Genomic DNA, 20,574 nt, shown 5'->3' on the forward strand with positions numbered 1-20,574 from the left:
GCAAAGTTGGACCATTTAAGCAGCCTTTGTGCGCCCAGGCGCATTTAGATGCTCCCCAGGCGCACTCCATTGCGCTTCGGGCGCATCCTTCAAACGTTGAGACAAGCAAACTTTTGCGGGCTTCGCATGAACACACCCGAAATCCGATTTGTGCGTGGTTTAAACCGTTAAAAAGCTTTTCAAGTCTTTTTTCTAACTGAAGTAGTTTTGATTTTAAAAAAAACATTTGTACATAAAATGAAATTAACATTTTACCCTTAGTGAGTCGGGAAAAAAATATTTCGGGAAAAACCTCGTATCCCTCATTTTAAAATGTATCAAGACCAATTGTACATTGACAAATATGATTTTCAAAGTACTGAAAGACAATGAAAACCAACAACGAAAATAGTGAAATTTCATTTATTAAAATTTGCCTGAAAGCGGACCAGTTCAAAAATCATCAATGCAAGTAAGGTCATTTGCGGGGCATCTACACATTAATTCTTAAGTTCCATTCAGCAATAACATTCATAGTTCTAGGAGGTTATAGATTTTTACATACGCCACCCATGTAATTTTTTCTGGCCAGAAGTTATTTTTTGCGGCAATGAGTACTTCTCTGCTGCATTACTCTTGGCCGCAAAGAATTACTTTTCACCGCGAAAAATTACTCTTTGCCGCGAGGAATTACACTTGGCCGTAAACAATTACTCATGGCCGCTAAGAATTACACTTGGCCGCGAAAATATACTGTTGGCCGCTAAGAATTACACTTGGCCGTAAAAAATTACTCTTGGCCGCTAAGAATTACACTTGGCCGCAAGTACTAGTTGCAGCCAGGAGTAATTCTTCATGGCCAAATATAATTCTTAGCATCCAAGAGTAATTTTTCGCGGCCAAAAGTAATTCTTTAGGCCAAATGTAATTTCACTCGGCCAAGAGTAATTCCTTGCGGCCAAGAGTAATTTTTCGCGGCCCTAAAGTAATTTTTTGGGGCCAGAAGGACCGGAGAAAATGAGTGAGAAATCAAACATAAGGCCAACTCCTTGTTGTGCACACTGTGGCACTGCAAAATGTTATAAATAGTTTTAACGGAGAAATTTTTCGGCTATAACTAAAGTTGGTGCAAACTTTGCCACGAAGATTACTAATGCTAAAATACGATACAAGATTTAGGTAGTCGATAGCGAGGTCACAATTTCATTTTCTAGCATGCAATCGCAGACCATTAACATGCCCCTTAAGAAACTCCTAATACAGTGTATACCTTACGGGCTCGAAAGATTTTTGTAACGGTCTCCTTTTTACTCACTTTTCAGGAACTAAAGTTAAACATTTTTATGTTTGCCTTATAATATCTTGTAGTACTTTGTAAACCCTATTTATCAATATATAATAGGTCGTGACATGATTTAAAATGACGGAGTTGCGAGCATTTTACCGAAATGAATTATTTTTTTACCCATTGAGGGTAAAATGGTCAAATCTTTTTATGTATAAATCATTTTTGGTCATAATTACTTGGGTTAGAAAATAGATTGGACAAGCTTTTTAAGGGTCCAAACCACGCGCAAATGGGAATTTCGGAGTGTCCGGGACAAACGCGCAAAGTTGGACCATTTAAGCAGCCTTTGTTCTCCCAGGCGCATTTAGATGCTCCCCAGGCGCACTCCATTGCGCTTCGGGCACATCCTTCAAATTTTACGACAAGCAAACTTTTGCGGGCTTCACACGGACACGCCAAAAATCCGATTTGCGCGTGGTTTGTACCGTTGAAAATCTTTTTCAGTCTACTTTCTAACTGAAGTAGTTTTGATTAAAAAAAAATCATTTGAACATCAAATTAAATTACCATTTTACCCTTACTGGGTTGGGCAAAAAAATATTTCGGGAAAAGGCTCGTATCCCTCGTTTTAAATTGGATCAAGACCAATTGCATATTGACAAATAGGATTTTCAAAGTATTGAAAGACGATGAAAACCAACAACGAAATTAGTGAAATTTCATTTATTAAAATTTGCCTCAAAGTGGACTGGTCCAAAAATCATCAGTGCGAGTAAGGTCATTTTCGGGGCTTCTACACATTCTTAAGTTCCATTCGGCAATAACATTCATAGTTCTAGGAGGTCATAGATTTTTTTATACGCCACCCATGTAATTTTTTGCGGCCAGAAGTAATTATCTCTTGCATTACTCTTGGCCTCAGAGAATTACTCTTGGCTGCAAAAAATTACTCTTGGCCGCAAGGAATTATACTTGGCCGCAAAGAATTACTCATGGCCGCTAAGAATCACACTTGGCCGCAAGGAATTACACTTGGCCGCGAAAATTTACTCTTGGCCGCTAAGAATTACATTTGGCCGTGAAGAATTACTCTTAGACGCTAAGAATTACACTTGGCCGCAAGTATTAGTTTCGGCCGTGAGTAATTATTCGCGGCCAAGTGTAATTATCAGCGGCCAAAAGTAATTCTTTGCTTCCAATAGTAATTCATTCCGGCCAAGTGTAATTCATTCCGGCCAAGAATAATTCTTAGCGATCAAGAGTAATTTTTCGCGGCCAAGAGTTATTCTTCCCGGCCAAGAGTAATTCCTCGCGGCCAAGAGTATTTCTTCGCGGCCCTGAGTAATTCTTTGCGTCCACATAAATACCTGCAAATGATTATATGTGTGGGAGAGGCTGGAGAGATTAGTCCGGTTCATCGGGACACTCTTCATTGCAAAAAAAGAAGATTATATCTGTACTAACTTCCTCTGCATTGATCTTGTTTTTGGTGTTCGCTGCAGGAATTCGATGGGATATACGGGCCGGGGTGGCAGTTCATCGTAGGGACAGATTTTGGTTCGTTCGTGACTAACTGTTACGGATGTTTCATTCACTTCTGCATTGGAAACCTTGCTATTTTGCTCTTTAGGGGCTCAGCAGGCCCAGAGGCGGAGGCTGCCCAGTTTTCTACCTTGGAAGCTGTCAAAGCATGACCTTTGTGTCCATTTCCCTTCTGTTGGTTTTCTGCTCTAGACTTTTGGAAATTAATGAGAAAATTTCTTCATTTGCAAAATCTCTTAATTGTCTCCCCATATTCATCTGCTTGTATAAGATTTATTTTCTCTGGTGAACATTTTACTTTTGCCCAGTGAGGTAGGGCTGTAAATGAGCCGAGCTTCTCGAGCTCGGCTCGTTTACTAAATGAGTCCAAAATTCGAGTGTCAAGCCTTAACGAGCCAAGCTGAGTCATTTACATAACGAGTCTCTTTAATCGAGCCAAACCACCCTTAACGAGCCGAGCCGAGCTCGACTCGTTACTAAACGAGCCGAATCGAGCCTTAACGAGTCGAGCCGAGCCAAGCTCGCATGCTACTCGGTTTGTTTACGGCCCTACTTGTGAGTCAGAGAGGAGGACAACCATGCTGACCAAATTGTAACTGAACAACCACCAAATTCATTCCAATCTTCAAGTTCACTTCAACTGGGAAATGCTGTCCATAAGAAACTTGGCGATCGATCGAGCCGGTAACCAAGCACATGAGGCAGATTCAGTGGACATGCTTTTACGAACACCCCATTTTCCCCTTTTCTCTTTCCTTTTTTCTTTTATGCCGATAATTGAAGTGACTGGAGAAACAGAGCAAGAAATATTGGAAATGGAGTTTTAAAATGGTCAATTCTTTTTCTGTATAACTAATATTGGATCCATAATACTTGGGTTAGAAAGTAGATTGGGTAACCATTTTAATGGTTCAAACCACGTACGAATCGGAGTTTTAAAGTGTCCGGGACGAACCAGCAAAGTTTGACTTATTAAGTAGCTATAGTGCGCCCCAGGCGCATTTTGATGCTCCCCAGGCGCGCACTTCATTGCGCCCCGGGCATGTCCTTAAAATTTTACGGCAAGCGAAATTTCGCTGGCTTGATACAAATACACCCGAAATTTGATTTGCATGTGGTTTGGACCGTTGGAAAGCTTGTTCAATCTACTTTCTAACCGAAGTAGTTTTGATCCAAAATCATTCGTACATCAAATGAAATGACCATTTTATCCTTAGTGGGTTGAAAACAAATTATTTCGATAAAAGGCTCGTATCACCCTCATTTTAAATGGTATCAAGACCAATTGTATATTGAAAAATAGAAATTTCAAAGTACAAAAAGACAATGAAAACCAAAAACGAAATTATTGAAGTTTTGTTTATGAAATTTGGTTGAAAGCAGACTGGTTCAAAGATCATCGGTGCCACTAATGTCATTTGCGGTGTAACGCCCCGAATTTTGGGAACGTTAAATAGGCAATTTCATTGAAAAACTAAATAGAGTCTGGCTCAATATTACAGAATATTCTCAAAAGAGTAATCTTATTCAACAAAAGGAGGGTAGACTAGGGTTCCTATCTACAGCTCCCCCTGCTCCTCCATCCTAGCCAGCTCCTCAGCTCCAAAAGCCTCCAAGGTGTACTGTTCATCTTGATAATCTACAAGGTCTGACACATTATACCAGCGTCGCCACCGATATAATATGTCAGGGTCACCAAAAGGTAACACCATGAGCTACAACGCTCAATAGAACAATCCCATACCCACTAACCCATAACTTATAAACAACAGGTTATAATAAAACATCGATTTCCACATGATACGTGTATATACAACTACAAAAGACAATATCAATAACACATCCGCAATCGCTATATAACTATCGTTGGTGTCCAAGATTTTCTGAGTTTCTCCTACGCGACTCATCGTAGACCGTGTCTCCATTTTCACTTTTCATAACCAAATCAACATTTTCAAAATCCGTTTTTAACACACCCAACCTCGGTTCCGCCGTTTCGGTCTCCCAAGTATCCTCACAATGGTTCCGCCGCACCGGGTTCCCATTGGCACACGATTGCATTGGCTCCGTACCGCGGATAACCAAGCCATACCCCACCATGGTTCCGCCGCTCTGGGTTCCCATGGGAACGCACACAATTCAAAACCCTCGGTTCCGCCGCTCCAGGTTCCCGAGTATCCCACAATGGTTCCGCCGCTCCGGGTTCCCATGGGGGGTTTTCGAAATCTAAACCCTCGGTTCCGCCGCTCCGGGTTTCCGAGTATTCCCACAATGATTCTGCCGCTCCGAGTTCTCATTGGGTTTTTCACAAATCTTACTTTTGCACACGCACACAACTCACATAATGCCACCCAAAATCGGTCATTATGTAGTTTCAAAAATATTTCCTCCTTCAAAACACATTTTTTCTTGTTAACCACACCCTAGGTGTCATGTTTCTATTTTCTCGATTTTCGTGTCTCGTTCTCATGCATAAACTCCGCAGTAGGACTTTTCACATACGCAACCATAAATCATTCATTGTAATCTAACAAGATCATCCAATTCTATATTGTTACTCATGCTCAAAACTATCTTAAAGATCAAAATACGATTACTTCTATTCAAGTGTCAAATTCTATCTTTCGAAAACCGTTCTTTCTTTCTTTTGTGGGAAGTTCAATACAACATATGTTTATTTAAGAAAAAGTCATTTATCTAACATGCTCGTACTTCCATTAGCGAGATAAACTTATTGACAATCATGCATTTTAAACGATAGATAACCTTATCTACTTGAAACTAAACAATAGATAACCTTATCTACTTAAGAAAAACGATAAGGATATTGATACTTTGAATCAAGAACATTTTACTTTCTAACGTACGATTCTATGCTATACGTAGAGTTATTGGACGAGGGACTCTACTTATACTTAGGGAAGTGAGTAGAGAAAATCTACATGATCGTAATGTTATTTCAAGATTTTGTAAAACGAGCTTGCTAATTATTCCTAATACTTTAACTTGCCTTATCATAAACAAAAATAACTAAAGTTATACTAGGGAGAATGAGTAGAGATTTATCTACCTTGATCCGAAACTAGTCGGGGCCGAATAAGCTAGTTGGAAGTTTTCTACGGGCGGTGAAACTCGCAAATCTGGACCAAACTTTGGATGGTAGTAACTCGGTCAATATTTGGCCGAATATGATCGTTCTTGGGTCAAAACTGAAGCTTTCGAAGTGCTCTACAACTTTCGTGAAGGAAATTGATCCTAGAAACTACTTTAGGTAGGAGAAAAATGGTGATAAAGGAAGAGACAGTATGCTGTCTGGAAATGGAAATCCGAGATTTTTACTGAACTTCGGATGCCAATATCTTTGTCATTTCTTCACCGATTGGGATGGTTCTTGGGTCTAACTTGAAGGTTTCGAAGTGCTCTACAACTTTCCCGAAGGGAGTTGGTTCTAAAAACTACTTTGAGCAGGAGAAAAATGAAGATTTGTGAAGGCAGTAGGCTGACTGGAAATGAAAATGGTTTCTAGAGAGAAGTGAGAGCAAAGGAGTGAAGGTGTGAGTTGAATGACAAACATGGGGTGCTATTTATAGCCAAAACTTGGCCTCCTCCTCTCCCTCCATAGCCGGCCATATCTCTCTCTCTCTCTCCCATGGATTTTGCTCCATTGCCATGTCCAATCAAGCTTGAAAGCATGCCAAGTCTTCCATGACTTGTCTTTTCCAATTTAGGCCAAATCTTAGGCCATCATGAAGGGTTTTTGACTTGTCAAGTCTATGGGGAGGTTGCTTGCAAGAAAGAATATAATCATGGGCTAGCTTTGTACTTTGGAAGACTAGAATGGGTTGGCATGTAGTAAATAGGCTTAGGGCTATTAAGGTTGCTTGTGTAAGTATCCAAAACACAATCACACACTCCACCTGCCTCTCCCATCCGGCCCTCTCTCTCTCTCTCTCTCTCTCTCTCTCTCTTGTTCTATGTATAGACATATATAGGTATATAAGTACATGTATATATTCATCTAGGAAAGTAAAACCTAAGATAATTAGGCTTAAGGTTAGGACATAGGTGTGCATGCATGCAAAGCTAGCCTTGGGAAGCAAAATGATGAGATTCCAAGTATGACTTGTCTTGTCATGCTTATTGGCAAGTCAAAGGTCTATTAACCAAAGGACAAAAATTCCCCTAACAATTATGGACCAAGGGGTAAAGGAATATTGGTAATAATTAGGGTTTGAAATGACTTGTCATGGGAGTAAAAATGATTACTCCCATTGTCTAATGGTCCTATAGGGTTTGGAGGGGTTCATAAGGCTCAAAGATGGTCTAAAAGGTCTAATTAGGGTTAGGGTATTGTAACTAGGTGAATCGGTGGTTCGGGTCCTCCAACTAATCGGTTGGAAACTAACTCTACTTGCCAAGTAGGATTTCTAGCCAAGAAATATGATTTAAAGATTTTATCTAACTCGTTAGGAAAATATACAAGTGCTTTTATAAGCATACTTGTCTTTAGAAAATGACTAGATTGCTCGGCGTGAAAGATATAATTTTATAAGTCTCAAATCTAATTATGACGGATTATTAAAATTAAAAAAAAATTTAGTAGCAAATCCAAGGAGTTAAAATAAAATTTAAATATTTAACGAAATTTTTATTTACCAAAAATCAGGGTCGTTACATGTGGTTCTACATCTTCTAAATTCCATTCGGCAATCACATGCATAGTTCTAGGAGCTCATAGGGCTTTTTATATACACAACCCATGTAACATATGGTCATGATGTCATCAATCAAGCAAAATACACATCCATGTAATCTTTCACGAACACTACCTTTTCACTTTCCTTTTTTCTTTTATCCTGATAATTAGCCAAGTGACCGGAGAAAAAGAGTAAAAAATCTGGGAATTGTGGTTCGAAACACACATAAGGCCAACTACTTGTTGTGCACAGTGTGGCACTACAAATTCTTATTTATAGGTCACAATTTAATTTTCTTGCTTGCAATCGCACGCCATTGACATGCCTCTTACGGAACTCCTAATACCCTGTATCCTTACAGGCTCCGAAGATTTTTGTTACGTTCTCCTTTCTACCTGATTTTGATGAACTAAAGCTAAACATTTTTTTGGTGGCATTCTCCTATCTTGTAGTACTTTGAAACCCCTATTTATCAATGTACAATACGTCTTGACTTGATTTAAAATGAGGGAGTTGCAAACGTTTTAACGCAATGCATTATTTTTTGATCCACTGCGTGTAAAATGGTCAAATATTTTTATGGATAATTCATCTTCAGTCCAAACTACTTGAGTTAGACAGTAGATTGGACAAGCTTTTTAACGGTCCAAATCACGCGCAAATCGGATTTTCAGAGTGTCCGGGACACACATGCAAAGTTGGATCTTTTATGCAACTTTTGTGTGCCCAGGCGCATTTTGATGCTCCCTAGGTGCACTCTATTGCGCCCCGGGTGCATTCTTAAAATTTTATGACAAACGTAATTTTGCGAACTTGGTACGGACACACCTGAAATCCGATTTGCATGTGGTTTGGACTGTTGAAAAGCTTGTCCAATCTACTTTCGAACCGAAGTACTTTCGATATTCGTACATCAAATGAAATGACCATTTTACCTTAGTGGGTCACAAAAAATTATTTTGGTAAAAGGCTCATATCTCCCACATTTTAAATCAGACCAACACTAATTGTATATTGACAAATAAGATTTCCAAAGTACTAAAATATGATGAAAACGAACAACGACAGTAGTGAAGTTTTATTTATAAAAATTTTGTTGAAAGCAGACCGGTTCGAAATCTACTCTAGCACTGAAGAGGTTTTGATCAAAAATCATTTGTACATCAAAAGAAATTACCAAGAAAGTCTGGGATACTCTAAAACATCTAATGTGGATATGGGCACGGGCTAGTGTACGGGGAGAATGGTCCTTCGATAATTAGTCGAGTTGCATGTAAATTGGTCTAGAACTATGAAAAAAACATCTATTTGTGATATGGATTAATTATTTTAAAAAAAAGGAAGACACAAATAATGGTAAATAATTAAGAACATCAATCATTCAGCAAGTTTAGGGACATTTTCCCGCCGACTAAACTACACAATGTCAGTGGCACCATAGAGAATGGCCGGTAAAAGTGCACGTAACATTGTGTTTTTGCTTTTGTTTGGAGTCTGTTTTGTCAGCAAAAGTATATCATGGCTCTTACCGATCGAGTACCAACCTCGCTTTGCCCCTCTCCAATTTCTACAATAGCTACAGCAAGCAAAATCATAAAAGCACGATTCCCCTGTATTTCCACCGGCCTCACTTGCCCCTTGCCAATTTTTTAAAAAAACTACAATATCTTGTACTCCCTCCGTCCCTTTTTAAGTGACCTGCTCCGTAACTCCAACTTATTAAAAATGTATCATCATTATACCTTTTACATCAACTTTTTCCTTCACTTTCCCTACTTACCCATCATGATTATACTTTTACTCACTTACTTTTCAAAATGGAATATACTTTTAGGGACAAAATAGACAATGCACCAATTTTTACCCACTAACTTTACAAAATAGACACTTATTAAGGGACAGTCCAAAATAAAATACTGAACTCTAAATAAGGGACGGATGGAGTAGTACTTTAAAAACCCTATTTGTCAATTGGAACGAGCATATCATGTATCCTTCATTTTTTTGGTTGCATTCTAATATCTTGTAGTACTTTAAAAATCCTATTTATCAATATATAATAGGTCTTGATCTGATTTAAAATAAAGGAGTTGCAAGCGTTTTCCCGAAAAGAATTATATTTTTTGATCGACTGAGGATAAAATGGTCAAATCTTTTTATGTAGAAACCATGTTGGATCCATACTACTTGGGTTTGAAAGTAGATTGGACAAATTTTTTAACTGTTCAAACCACGAGCAAAACAGATTTATGGAGTGTTTGGGACAAACACGCAAAGTTGAACCTTTTAAGCTATTTTTGTGCGCCCCAGGCGCATTTCTATGGTCCCAAGGCGCGGTCCATGGCGCCCCGGGCGCATCCTTAAAATTTTACGACAAGCAAAATTTTGCAGTCTTGGCACAGACACGCCTGAAATCCAATTTGCATGTGGTTTGGACCATTGAAAAGCTTGTTAAATCTACTTTCTAACCGAAGTAGTTTTGATCCAAAATCATGTACTCTCTCCGTCCCTTTTTAAGTGTCCTGCTTCGTAACTTTAACTTATTAAAAAGACATCATCATTACACTTTTCACATCAATTTTTTCTTCCACTTTTCTCCACTTACCCATCATCATTACACTTTTACTCACTAACTTTTCAAAATGAAATCTACTTTTAGGGACAAAATAGAAAATGCACCAACTTTTACCTCCCTAACTTTACAAAATTGACACTTATTAAAGGACAGCCCAAAATGGAATACTGGACACAAAAAAATGGACGGAGGGAGTACAATTTATCATTTTACCCTGAATGAGTTGAAAATTTTATTTTGGGAAAAGGCTCGTATTCACCTCATTTTAAATCGGATCAAGACCAATTGTATAAAGAAAAATTGGATTTTTAAAGTACTAAAAGATGATGAAAACCAACAACGAAGTTAGTGAAGTTTCATTTATAAAAATTTGGTTGAAAGAAGACCGGTTCAAAGATCACCGGAACCACTAAGGTCATTTGCCGGGCTTTACACATTCTAAGTTCCATTCGGCAATCACATGAATAATTTTTTTCCCCACTGATGGTAAAATGGTCAAATCTTTTCATGTATAAAACATTTTTGGTCATAATTACTTGGGTTAAAAAGTAGAATGGAAAAGCTTTCTAACGGTCCAAACCACGTGCAAATTCGATTTTTGGAGTGTCCGGGACAAACGTGCAAGCAGCTTTTGTGAGCCCAGGCGCATTTTGATGCTCCCCAGGCGCACTCCATTGCGCTTCAAGCACGTCCTTCAAATTTTATGACCGGCAAACTTTTGCGGGCTTGGCACAGACACACCCGAAATCCGATTTGTGCGAGGTTTGGACCGTTAAAAGCTTTTTAAGTCTACTTTCTAACTGAAGTAGTTTTGATAAAAAAAAAATTCATTTGTACATCAAATGAAATTACCATTTTACCCTTGGTGGGTTGGGGAAAAAAATATTTTCGGGAAAAGGCTCGTATCCCTCATTTTAAAACGGATCTAGACCAATTGTACATTGACAATTATGATTTTCAAAGTACTGAAAGAGAGGAAAACCAACAACGAAATTAGTGAAATTTCATTTATTAAAATTTGCCTGAAAGCAGACCGGTTTAAAAATCATCAGTGCGAGTAAGGTCATTTGTGGGGCATCTACAACTTCTTAAGTTCCATTCGGCAATAACATTTATTGTTCTAGGAGGTTATAGATTTTTATATACGCCACCCATGTAATTTTTTGCGGCCAGGAGTAATTCTCTGTTGCATTACTCTTGGCCGCAGAGAATTACTCTTGGCGCGAGGAATTACACTTGGCCGCAAACAATTACTAATGACCGCTAAGAATTACACTCGGCCGCAAGGAATTAGACTTGGCCGCGAAGACTTACTCTTAGCCGCTAAGAATTACACTTGGCCGCGAAGAATTACTCTTGGCCGCTAAGAATTACACTTGGCCGTAAGGAATTACACATGGCCACAAATATTAGTTGCGGCCAGGAGTAATTCTTCACGGCCAATTGTAATTATCAGCGGCCAAGAGTAATTCTTCCCGACCAAGTGTAATTCCTCCCGGCCAAGTATAATTCTTAGCGTGCAAGAGTAATTATTCGCGGCCAAGAGTATTTCTTTGCGGCCAAGTGTAATCTCTCTCGGCCAAGAGTAATTCCACGCGGCCAAGAGTAATTCCTCAAAACCAAGAGTATTTCTTCGCGGCCCTGAGTAATGATCTTTTGAGGCCAGATTAATTCTTCGCGGCCCTGAAGTAATTTTTTACGGCAAGAAGGACTGGAGAACCTGAGTGAGAAATCAAACGTAAGGGCAATTTCTTGTTGTGCACATTGTGGCACTACAAAATGTTATGTATAGGTCTTAACGGAGAAATTTTTCGGCAATAACTAACTTGGTGCAACCTTTGCCACGAAGATTACTAATGCTAAAATACGACACAAGAAATAGGTAGTCGATGCGAGGTCACAATTTCATTTTCTAGTTTGCAATCGCACACCATTAACATGCCCCTTACGAAACTCCTAATACAGTGTATACCTTACAGGCTCGGAAGATTTTTGTAACGGTCTTCTTTCTACTCACTTTTCAGGAACTAAAGCTAAACATTTTTATGTTTGCCTTATAATATCTTGTAGTACTTTGCAAACCCTATTTATCAATATATAATAGGTCTTAACTGTTTGCGACCTAAACATGTGTCGTAGTAAAGAATGACCCAAGCGTAGGGCTAGGTCGGCTGTAGCATAATAAGCTCGGAAGTCCGATGTCGAATCCATAGGGTGCCAATGGAGCTGGGCCAGAAGGTTTGCTTTACGAAGGGTTTTTAGCGTTAGGACCGCTAATCTTTAGTTTGGCTTTGAGACGGCCAACTTTTGAGTGATAGAAATTCTCTCTACCTCCTAACTTTAATTGAAAATGAAGATTGACTAGAAATTAAAAGTGGCAAGGTCTAGGGGTTCATTCTGCCCATAACTTAGGCCATTCAATGCTTCTCTTTGATAACTCAAGTGAGAGTCATTGTCATTTGATCTCACCCGGAAGATTTAACCATGAAAATCAAGTTTAACTCATACAATAGGGTTTGAAAATGGAAAGGAACTCATTTAGGCATTTTATCAAACACATAAAGTGCACTGGTTCAACGAGACTGAAAATTGAAAAAGAGTACCCAAGCTCATTCTCCAACATCACATCCAACATTTGTTTTTAACCCAAGCTCATTCTCCATGTGCATATTCGTTCAGTTATTGGAAAAAAGTAGGTACTTTTTTCATATTGTCCCTTAAAGTAGATACATTTTCATGGAAAGTGGAAGTCAAAGTTAATGTGGAAGATGTAATGATGATGTATCTTTAATAAGTTAGAATTACGAAGCTGGACACTTAAAAAGAGACGGAAGAAGTACTATTAAGGAAAATAACCATCATTTGTTTTGAATCGTCCCTGCATTGACTCAGGTGAGAGATTTTTTGGCAAACATTTGGACAGATGACTCATGCATCTAGTCATCATGTCTTCACTTTCGTATTCAAACAACCGTTTTATTTCACGCTCGTTCATTTTTTGCGTTCTGTATTTTCTTCTCCCATAAATCACTTTATCCACCTTCAGATGGTTTGATGAGTATTTGCGCATTCGTGATTTTATTTACTCAATTTGATATCTATGGATTTTCTCAACAAGCTAATTACATCTGAATCGTCATGTTAATATGCATTCTTATTGTTTCTCTCTTCCATCGGTCAGATGGCCATTCTTCAACCAGTCATGGATTGCATCAGAATTGAGCTTGAAATTAGGTTGAGGACGACGGATTCTTTCCATCTTTGATGCTTATGGATCAGTTTTCCCGCCTTTATTTGTCATTATGTTTTAGGCGAAGTGTCTTTTTATTTGTTCTTGTTTTTAGATGGGCAGAGTTTTGTTTTAAGTTTAATGACATGTTGGATGCAAATGTCCAATGTCATTTTCCTTGTTTGATGAGGTTACTGGACCTTTTCTGGTTGAGTTTTTTGGCAAACTTTCTTTTTTTCCAGGTCCGAAAACATTTTAATTTTTCACTTCAAGTCGTATTTGAATCTTGGATTTTAGGCCAAAAAAGGATAAAGAAGCAAGTTTTTATTTGTTTAGGTTATTTTTAAAAACAAAATTCCCAAAATACAAAATTTTCCTCGACAACAATTTGTCCTTGGGGCATCCTCACCTCACACAAACACATGTATAGGGCTGTGGGAGGGGCTGAATAAATTACGGAGTAGTTCGGTTAATCGGGACACTCTTCACTGAAAAAAATGGTAAATTTCACTAACATCCTTTAAGATTTGCCTTCACAAAAGATACCCCTTCACTAACATCCTTTAAGGCCTTAAGGGAGGACACAATTTTGAAATTTTCCCTAGCTAATAAGTATTCTGAAAAATGAAGGTAAACCTAAAGAAAATACTACTACTATAAACTATAAAGTCCAAATCTCACCTTAATTCATTTAACACCCTTGAGAGAGTAAGATTTTCTTGAGCCGCAAGTGAATTTTTTCTCTTCGTTCAGATACGAAAATCCTCGAGTCGTACAAGGAAGTGTAGTTAGGGTTTGTGTGTTTGGTTTTGCCAGACGGGTCCTTTCTGGGCCCGTTTGTTTTTGTTTTGGCTGATATGTATATTTGGGTTTCGGCCTGTGCTTGCTTGTTTATTTTTAGGGCTCCCTTGTTAAACCTCAGGCGGTTGCCTCGACTCATTTGGTGTTTTTTTCCAACTTTTGGTAAGAATCCCCTTTCCCCTCTCCCTGTTTAAAAAAAAAAAAAAATTGCCAATCAAAAAAAACTTTGGAAGTCTTTCCATATTGTAATAAAACAGGGACTCCTCTAGGGCTAATGAATCCTTATTTATATCATGATCAATAACTTGAACCCTACTCTATTTTCGATCTTTTTGCACGTTCTATATCATAGCTAGGGTTCATGCACTGAAAGTAACTTCTACCCCATCAACTACGAGAAGAAGAAAAAACTCCCAGATCAGTACTCTCTGTCTCTCATGGCAAAGAGGGGAGTGAACAAAAAGAGTTGTTCTGGTCTACCACCACCACCGCGGAAAAGAAGGGCTATTGCTGCCGCCGCAACCACCACCATCTCAGAACTTCCAGATGATGTAATTTTCGACATTCTATTAAGAATCAAGTCCATCATTAGATTCAACCGAGTATGCAAGAGGTGGCGCAGACTGATTCTCCAACCCCGCTTCGCCAAATCGCATAGCTCGAGGTGGTCTCTTCCTCTCAGTCTTATCTTCTACCGTCCCTCTGACGGCCCCACCAACCCTGCTCAATTCAGCATTCTCGAGCTAGAAGACGACGACGACGACAACCTTGCTCCTTTAGGCCGCCAAAACGCCACCGTGACATTCAAATCTGAGATTTACGTCCCCCTCAATGGCTATAAAGGACGAGTAATAGGAGCATGCAATGGGTTGGTTTGTTTGCGTGTTGATAATGATGTTGTGGTGTGTAACCCAATTGTTCAAGGACGACGACCTTTTGTCCTTCCAAAACCGCCAAAACCGGCAAATAGTTGGTCAAGTTTCGGTTTTGGGTATAGTCCATTGAGTGATGAATACAAGGTCTTGAGATGTAATGAAAAGTAAAGAGAATATGCTAATGATATTATTATATCGTTTGAGGTCTGTACCCTTGGGAGGGATGATACATGGCGGAGCATCGGAGGAGGAGGGCACAACGGAATACGATTCCCTCGCAGTTCTATGTCCCCTGGTATTGATTTTGTTTTGGTGAATGGTGCACTTTATTGGCTAGGGCGGGACATGGCTTCAGGATTGTTATGCTATTTTGATGTGGAGATTGAGGAATTGGGAAGTACTTTCTCCTTGCCTTGTGAAATCGATGGTATCGTGCATCTTGAAGTTTTGGAGGATTTTTTATACCTTTTCGATGTCGATCGGGAAAGTCATGTAAATGTGTGGGTGATGAGAGAGCACAAACGTACGGGGGCTCGGACATGGAAATGGATTTGTAAGCTACCATATCCTTGTGGGATAGCTGGACCAATCCAACCGATAAAAGTTTTCAAAGATGGAACCATATTGATGATTCTCAATAAACTTATTGCTGATCAAGAAAAATATGGCAAAGTTCTTGCATCTCAGAATCCTTAAACAGGATTAATTAAGTATCACGAAGCTCTATTTTTGCCCGAATCAATTGCTCATGCACCAAGCTTCCTCTGCCCGCCATGGTTGCTATGAATGGGTAAAAACTTCACATCAATTGTGAGATCATACTAGCTCATATTGTACGTACGTATACCAGATCATGTGATTGTTTGGGCTAAGGTCTTTTTTCAATTTTTTAAGGTAGTTTCATGGTCTTCTTATGGGATTTTGATTGCTTGCATGTTGTTCGTTTTTACATAGGTGCATTTTAAAAAGGTTAATGATAAAGCTGCGAGTACTTTTTATGACGCGACGAAAACTATTGTGACTCTACATTTTTATCATCACGTGACAAATATAACTATCTTCCCATAGATATAAAAAAAAAGAAAAAAAAAGAAAAAGAGAAGGAGTTTGAAAATCAATTCCTTTAACGGCTAGGTTATATTTGAATGCTTAGGCTTGGTTTGGAATATACAGAAAATCTATTTTTTTATTTTAATTATATTTTTGTTGAGGGTTTGCTTTTGAAATATTTAGGCCTGGTTTGAAATGTTCAACATTTTTCAGAATTATTATGAGATGTTATGAAGCACCAACACTCCTAACTGTTTGCCCTATCCGCATTGGGCACCCCGTGGACACACAGTTGATGCGTCGGGTACACGTATGGGACATGAACTCGCCATGTGGCATATGCAATAAAATTATTTATTACGTATTAATTAGGGGACAATCATGTCTCAACAAAGACGTGAATGAAAATATGACAGGGATGATTCATGTTATAGCATTGAAATGCTTTCGGGGTATTATGTACCCTAAAAATAGGAGAAAAAAGCGAATAAGTTAATTTTGACCAAATAAAATTAACCATATTTGTTTTGGTTGTTTCAGGATGGAATGTTCATATGAATAACAACTATATACATATATATGTGTACACGCACATGCACGCATATGTTTTGCCTTGTACCCGCCGTGTCCGTTTCATCTTTTATTTAGAATTGCTGTGTTCGTATATGTCCTAATCTGAAAAGTGATCTTTGGTTTATGAGTAGTTCCTTCATTCCTGATTTTGTTTTCTTAATCTAGTGTCCATGACTTTTCCCAACAAGTAAAGCATATTATTACTACTGTTTCTAATTTTTTCAATTGTTCAGATCATGTCTATTCTTCAACAAATCACGGCCCGATCGCATCAGAATTGAGGTTGAAATTAGGTTGAGGACGAGGGACTACTCTTTCCATCTTCGCTGCTAATTATGGATCAGTTATTGTGCCTACTTTTAATCACTATGATTTAAGCCAAGTGCCATTGTTTATGTTTTTGGTTTTTTGTTTTTAGATGGGGAAGTGTTTTTCTTTCTTGAAATTTTCTGTTAACCGCCAAAACCTTCAATTTGCTTTCTATAAGCCCTACAATAGCAGTTTGCACTTCTTCTTTTTGAACGGCGATTTTTTATTATTAATCTTTGAGAGGGTACAAAGACCAAGAGGAGCAAGAAGAAGGCAACGAGTGCTCAGTCCAAGACCAATAGCAGTTTGCACTTCTCTCCCTCAATCCTCCAGCCATTAAGAAACTAAAACTATATACTTAACACATTTATGTTCTTTCCAAAGAGAAGGAAAGTCCCAATCATTGTGCTTTGCGAAGACACCTAGACGAAAACCCATTGATTCCATGTCCAAGTAAATTTGCCACAGGTTGTATTTGCCACAGGTTGTTACATGGGGTTGATCGAACAAAAAAAAAAAAAAAAACAGCAAATTTACCAGATTCTAACTTGCTAATGTGCTTGAAACAGCCAAATGCAGTCTTGGTTGGTTGAACATTTCAAGAAGTCCCTGCTCCAGTATACCCAAAATGCACTCTCTTTCTGACTTATCGTTGAAATGGATCTGTTTATTCGTTCTTCCTCCCAAAAAGTTGCTGAGGCCTCAGGCTCTGCACATCTGTACCATTGGAGTGTAAATATAAAAAAGCACATCTATACCATTGGAATGTAGGTAAACAAGTTAAGACAGAGATAAATTTGCCTGGCTATTTCTATGTTTTCTTTTTGGTTGCATTACTTGTCAAAAACTAGAAATAGGTCAACGGTTTATAATCAGCCAAAAGCGCCAAAGTGAGTGATGTCTATATCTAGGTCATGCCAGGTGAGCTCTTAATGAATGTTTCCCCAGGTGAAGGAGTGGCTTCTTACATGCACAAAGGTTAGGTTTCAACTACAGCAGCAGGTTTGGAAGGAATTAGGCAAAATTATCTACGAGAACAAAGGGCAAAATACTATATTAACAATGTTTGTGCATGCCGGCGGTGGGTACATACACGAGAAACATTTCTGTGTATGATAAGGTACAGACACGAGAAACATTCCCATTGGTTTCTTATTCCTTGATCTTTTTGTTGATAAGCCATTGATTTCTCAATTGCATGTCTTACTACTGATCCACTGATCTGTTTCACACTCCATGACCAGAAAGCATGAGGTTGAGAAGCTTTCTGGCCAAGCATGTAAGAAACCAAGAACCCAAGTGCTTCCTGTGGAAAAAAGAAGTATGAGTGCCAATAGTCACAGTATAAACCAATAATTTGGCATCATGTAACCTACCAATCAACTTTCCCATATCATCTCATAATGCAATTGTTTCCCATTCCATCTAAGGCTTAAGATCCATCCTGAATTGTTCTTTTACCGACTCATTTGCTTAACTATTTGCATTCCGATCATGAACCATGTCCAGACAATAGCGTGAGTTTGGGAAGAAGTCATTCACTAACATAACTCAACTAAGAATCATGTAGTCTCATAGAAGTGTAAAAAACTAAAAATGGCCTGAGAAAGAGATGCTTATCATAGCATAGCTGATGTATACCGAAAGGAGGAGCATAGAACAACATATCTCTTTGGAAAAATAGAGAAATGAAGATCCCAAACCAAGAAGCTGGAAAGTGTGATGAGCACAATTCATTTCTATCACAAAACCATGCCAAGGTATATTCACCTACCACATAAAGTGTCAAGTCTAGGGCTTATGAGAAGCACCACATCCCTACAGAGAACAGGTCATACTTCAAGTATATAAGGGCAGAGACAATGAAGAAATAAATTATAAGGAAGTAGATGAACCAAACCATTTGTGAAAAACATGAAATCAAGGAAATTAATAAGACCTAAACTTGCCATGGAGCAAATTGCCGACTGATGAAACACTTACAAAAGCATCATATAACATGATTTAAATTCAAGTAACAAACAGCTATCTTGGTCTGGAAATGTGTACCTTTAGGTTTTCTCCTCTTGCAATATCCCCGAGTGAAACCAAGCTAGGAACATGAGCAGTTCCACGGAACATGGATGCAATCCCATAAATGTGAATATCCTCATAGTGTTCCAACACAGGATCATACACCAAAAGAGAATCCTCATTAACTAACATCAAGATCAATCCACTCTCCAAAACCATAATCGGCTCATAATAGTCGTAGATTTTAGTTTCATTTATCATATAAACAATGTAAAAGTCCTTGCTCCACGACTGCTTCACTCCATAATCCTTCATCAACCATATATCGACATGATCACCGTCTGAAAAATCACATATAGAGAGGCAACCTTGTAGCACTCCAAGGCGCATATATTCCTTCTGACTCTCACAAAACCCCGAAGGTCCAGGAACTGCTTGAAATTGCTCACTTGTAAAGTCAAAACAATTAATTAAGTCTGGATTACGATAGTGGAAAGCAAACCAATGAAGAGATCCACTGACGAATGTATCAAACGAGGAATCAAACCTAGGTTTCACTCCATATGGGTCGTTTCCTATGTTTCTCCAAAACCCTTCACCCAATGTATATATCTCCACCTCATGATAGTCTCCATTGCGGAAGGACCGAACTACCTTGTATTGATCAGTCACAGGGCTAAAACCAAAAGCACAGCTGGAAACAGTTTTGCCGCTAGAGCATTTTGGAAGGGTAATGTACTCCCCCAAAATTGGATTGCAAACATAAATGGGGTCATCGGTTGCGGGCTCAGACAAACATAGAAACCCATTACAGGAATTTACAATGTTAAAAGCAATTTTGGGGTCTTTGGGGAGGTTGATTTTGGGGACTAGTTTGATCCTAGACTCGCGAGGGCGAGCATAGGTCGCAATCCGGAGATCGACCAAGTTGAGTTTCCTTGACTGGTAGCGTTCGGTGATGGGTTTGACCAAGAGGCATACCTGTGATCTAGAGAGATGGAGTTTGGCGAAACGAGGGTCGGAGATGAGAGAGAGCCAGTCCTTACAAACGCGGTGGCAATTGAAGAGGGTCTTGATTGGGAGTCGTGAAAGGATGTCGAAGACGATGTGGGTCGGGAGATCTGGTATTGTATCGATCATTTGAGGATCTTCTTCTGTTTCATCTTCTTCTTGGGTTTCGTCTGGTTCGTTTTCTTGGTTGATTATCTGGGTCTCGGCTCTCCTTTTTCTGCTACTGGGATACATCGCATTTCCGTGTAGACAAATAGGGTTGAGACTTGCGCGGGAGAGAGAGAGAGAGAGAGAAGTGCAAACCGCTAGTGTGGAATTTATCGAAATGAAAGTGAAGGTTTTGGCGGTTCTTTTGGGAGGGAAATATGCTGAAATTTGTACCAAACTCTAGATAGGCTCCACAAAAATATAAAAAAATATTTTAAAATTTTAAAATAATAATTTTTCATGATCCTATAAAAAATCAAATTCAATTCTATGTATATTTTTTGAATTTGTAATTATCTTGCAGTTTTGCACCTACAAATTCAGATAAACATACCTACTGATATTTATTATAGTTGATTTTTTTATAGAACTCTACAAAATATTATAGTATTAAAATTATGAATATTTATCTATATTTTTGTGGG

General features: G+C 38.7%; 2 protein-coding genes across 3 annotated transcripts in view; one reads left to right on the forward strand and one right to left on the reverse strand.

The window, feature by feature from the left end:
* The window catches only part of LOC131322913 (F-box protein At3g07870-like), a 96,704-nt gene extending 80,645 nt beyond the window's left edge, over window positions 1-16,059 (forward strand). Inside the window, exon 2 of the mRNA XM_058354501.1 lies at window positions 15,237-16,059. Coding sequence (XP_058210484.1) covers window positions 15,237-15,682 — 446 coding nt within the window. The 3' untranslated portion in view covers window positions 15,683-16,059. The remainder of the gene's footprint in view (window positions 1-15,236) is intronic.
* Window positions 16,060-17,402: 1,343 nt separating this feature from the next.
* Window positions 17,403-20,321, reverse strand: LOC131322911 (F-box protein At3g07870-like). Of its 2 annotated transcripts, none has more exons than XM_058354496.1 (2): window positions 18,968-20,321; window positions 17,403-18,224 (listed from the first exon to the last, which is right to left on the reverse strand). In XM_058354496.1, the coding sequence occupies exons 1-2, from the start codon at window positions 20,174-20,176 to the stop codon at window positions 17,970-17,972; spliced, it is 1,464 nt and encodes a 487-aa protein (XP_058210479.1). In that variant the 5' UTR covers window positions 20,177-20,321; the 3' UTR covers window positions 17,403-17,969. The 2 variants fall into 2 exon arrangements, with proteins under 2 accessions (XP_058210479.1, XP_058210480.1); XM_058354497.1 differs by having other exon boundaries at window positions 17,404-17,635.
* Window positions 20,322-20,574: the final 253 nt, after the last annotated feature.

This window comes from Rhododendron vialii, chromosome 4a (genome assembly GCF_030253575.1).
Source record: "Rhododendron vialii isolate Sample 1 chromosome 4a, ASM3025357v1".
Lineage (NCBI taxonomy): Eukaryota > Viridiplantae > Streptophyta > Magnoliopsida > Ericales > Ericaceae > Rhododendron > Rhododendron vialii.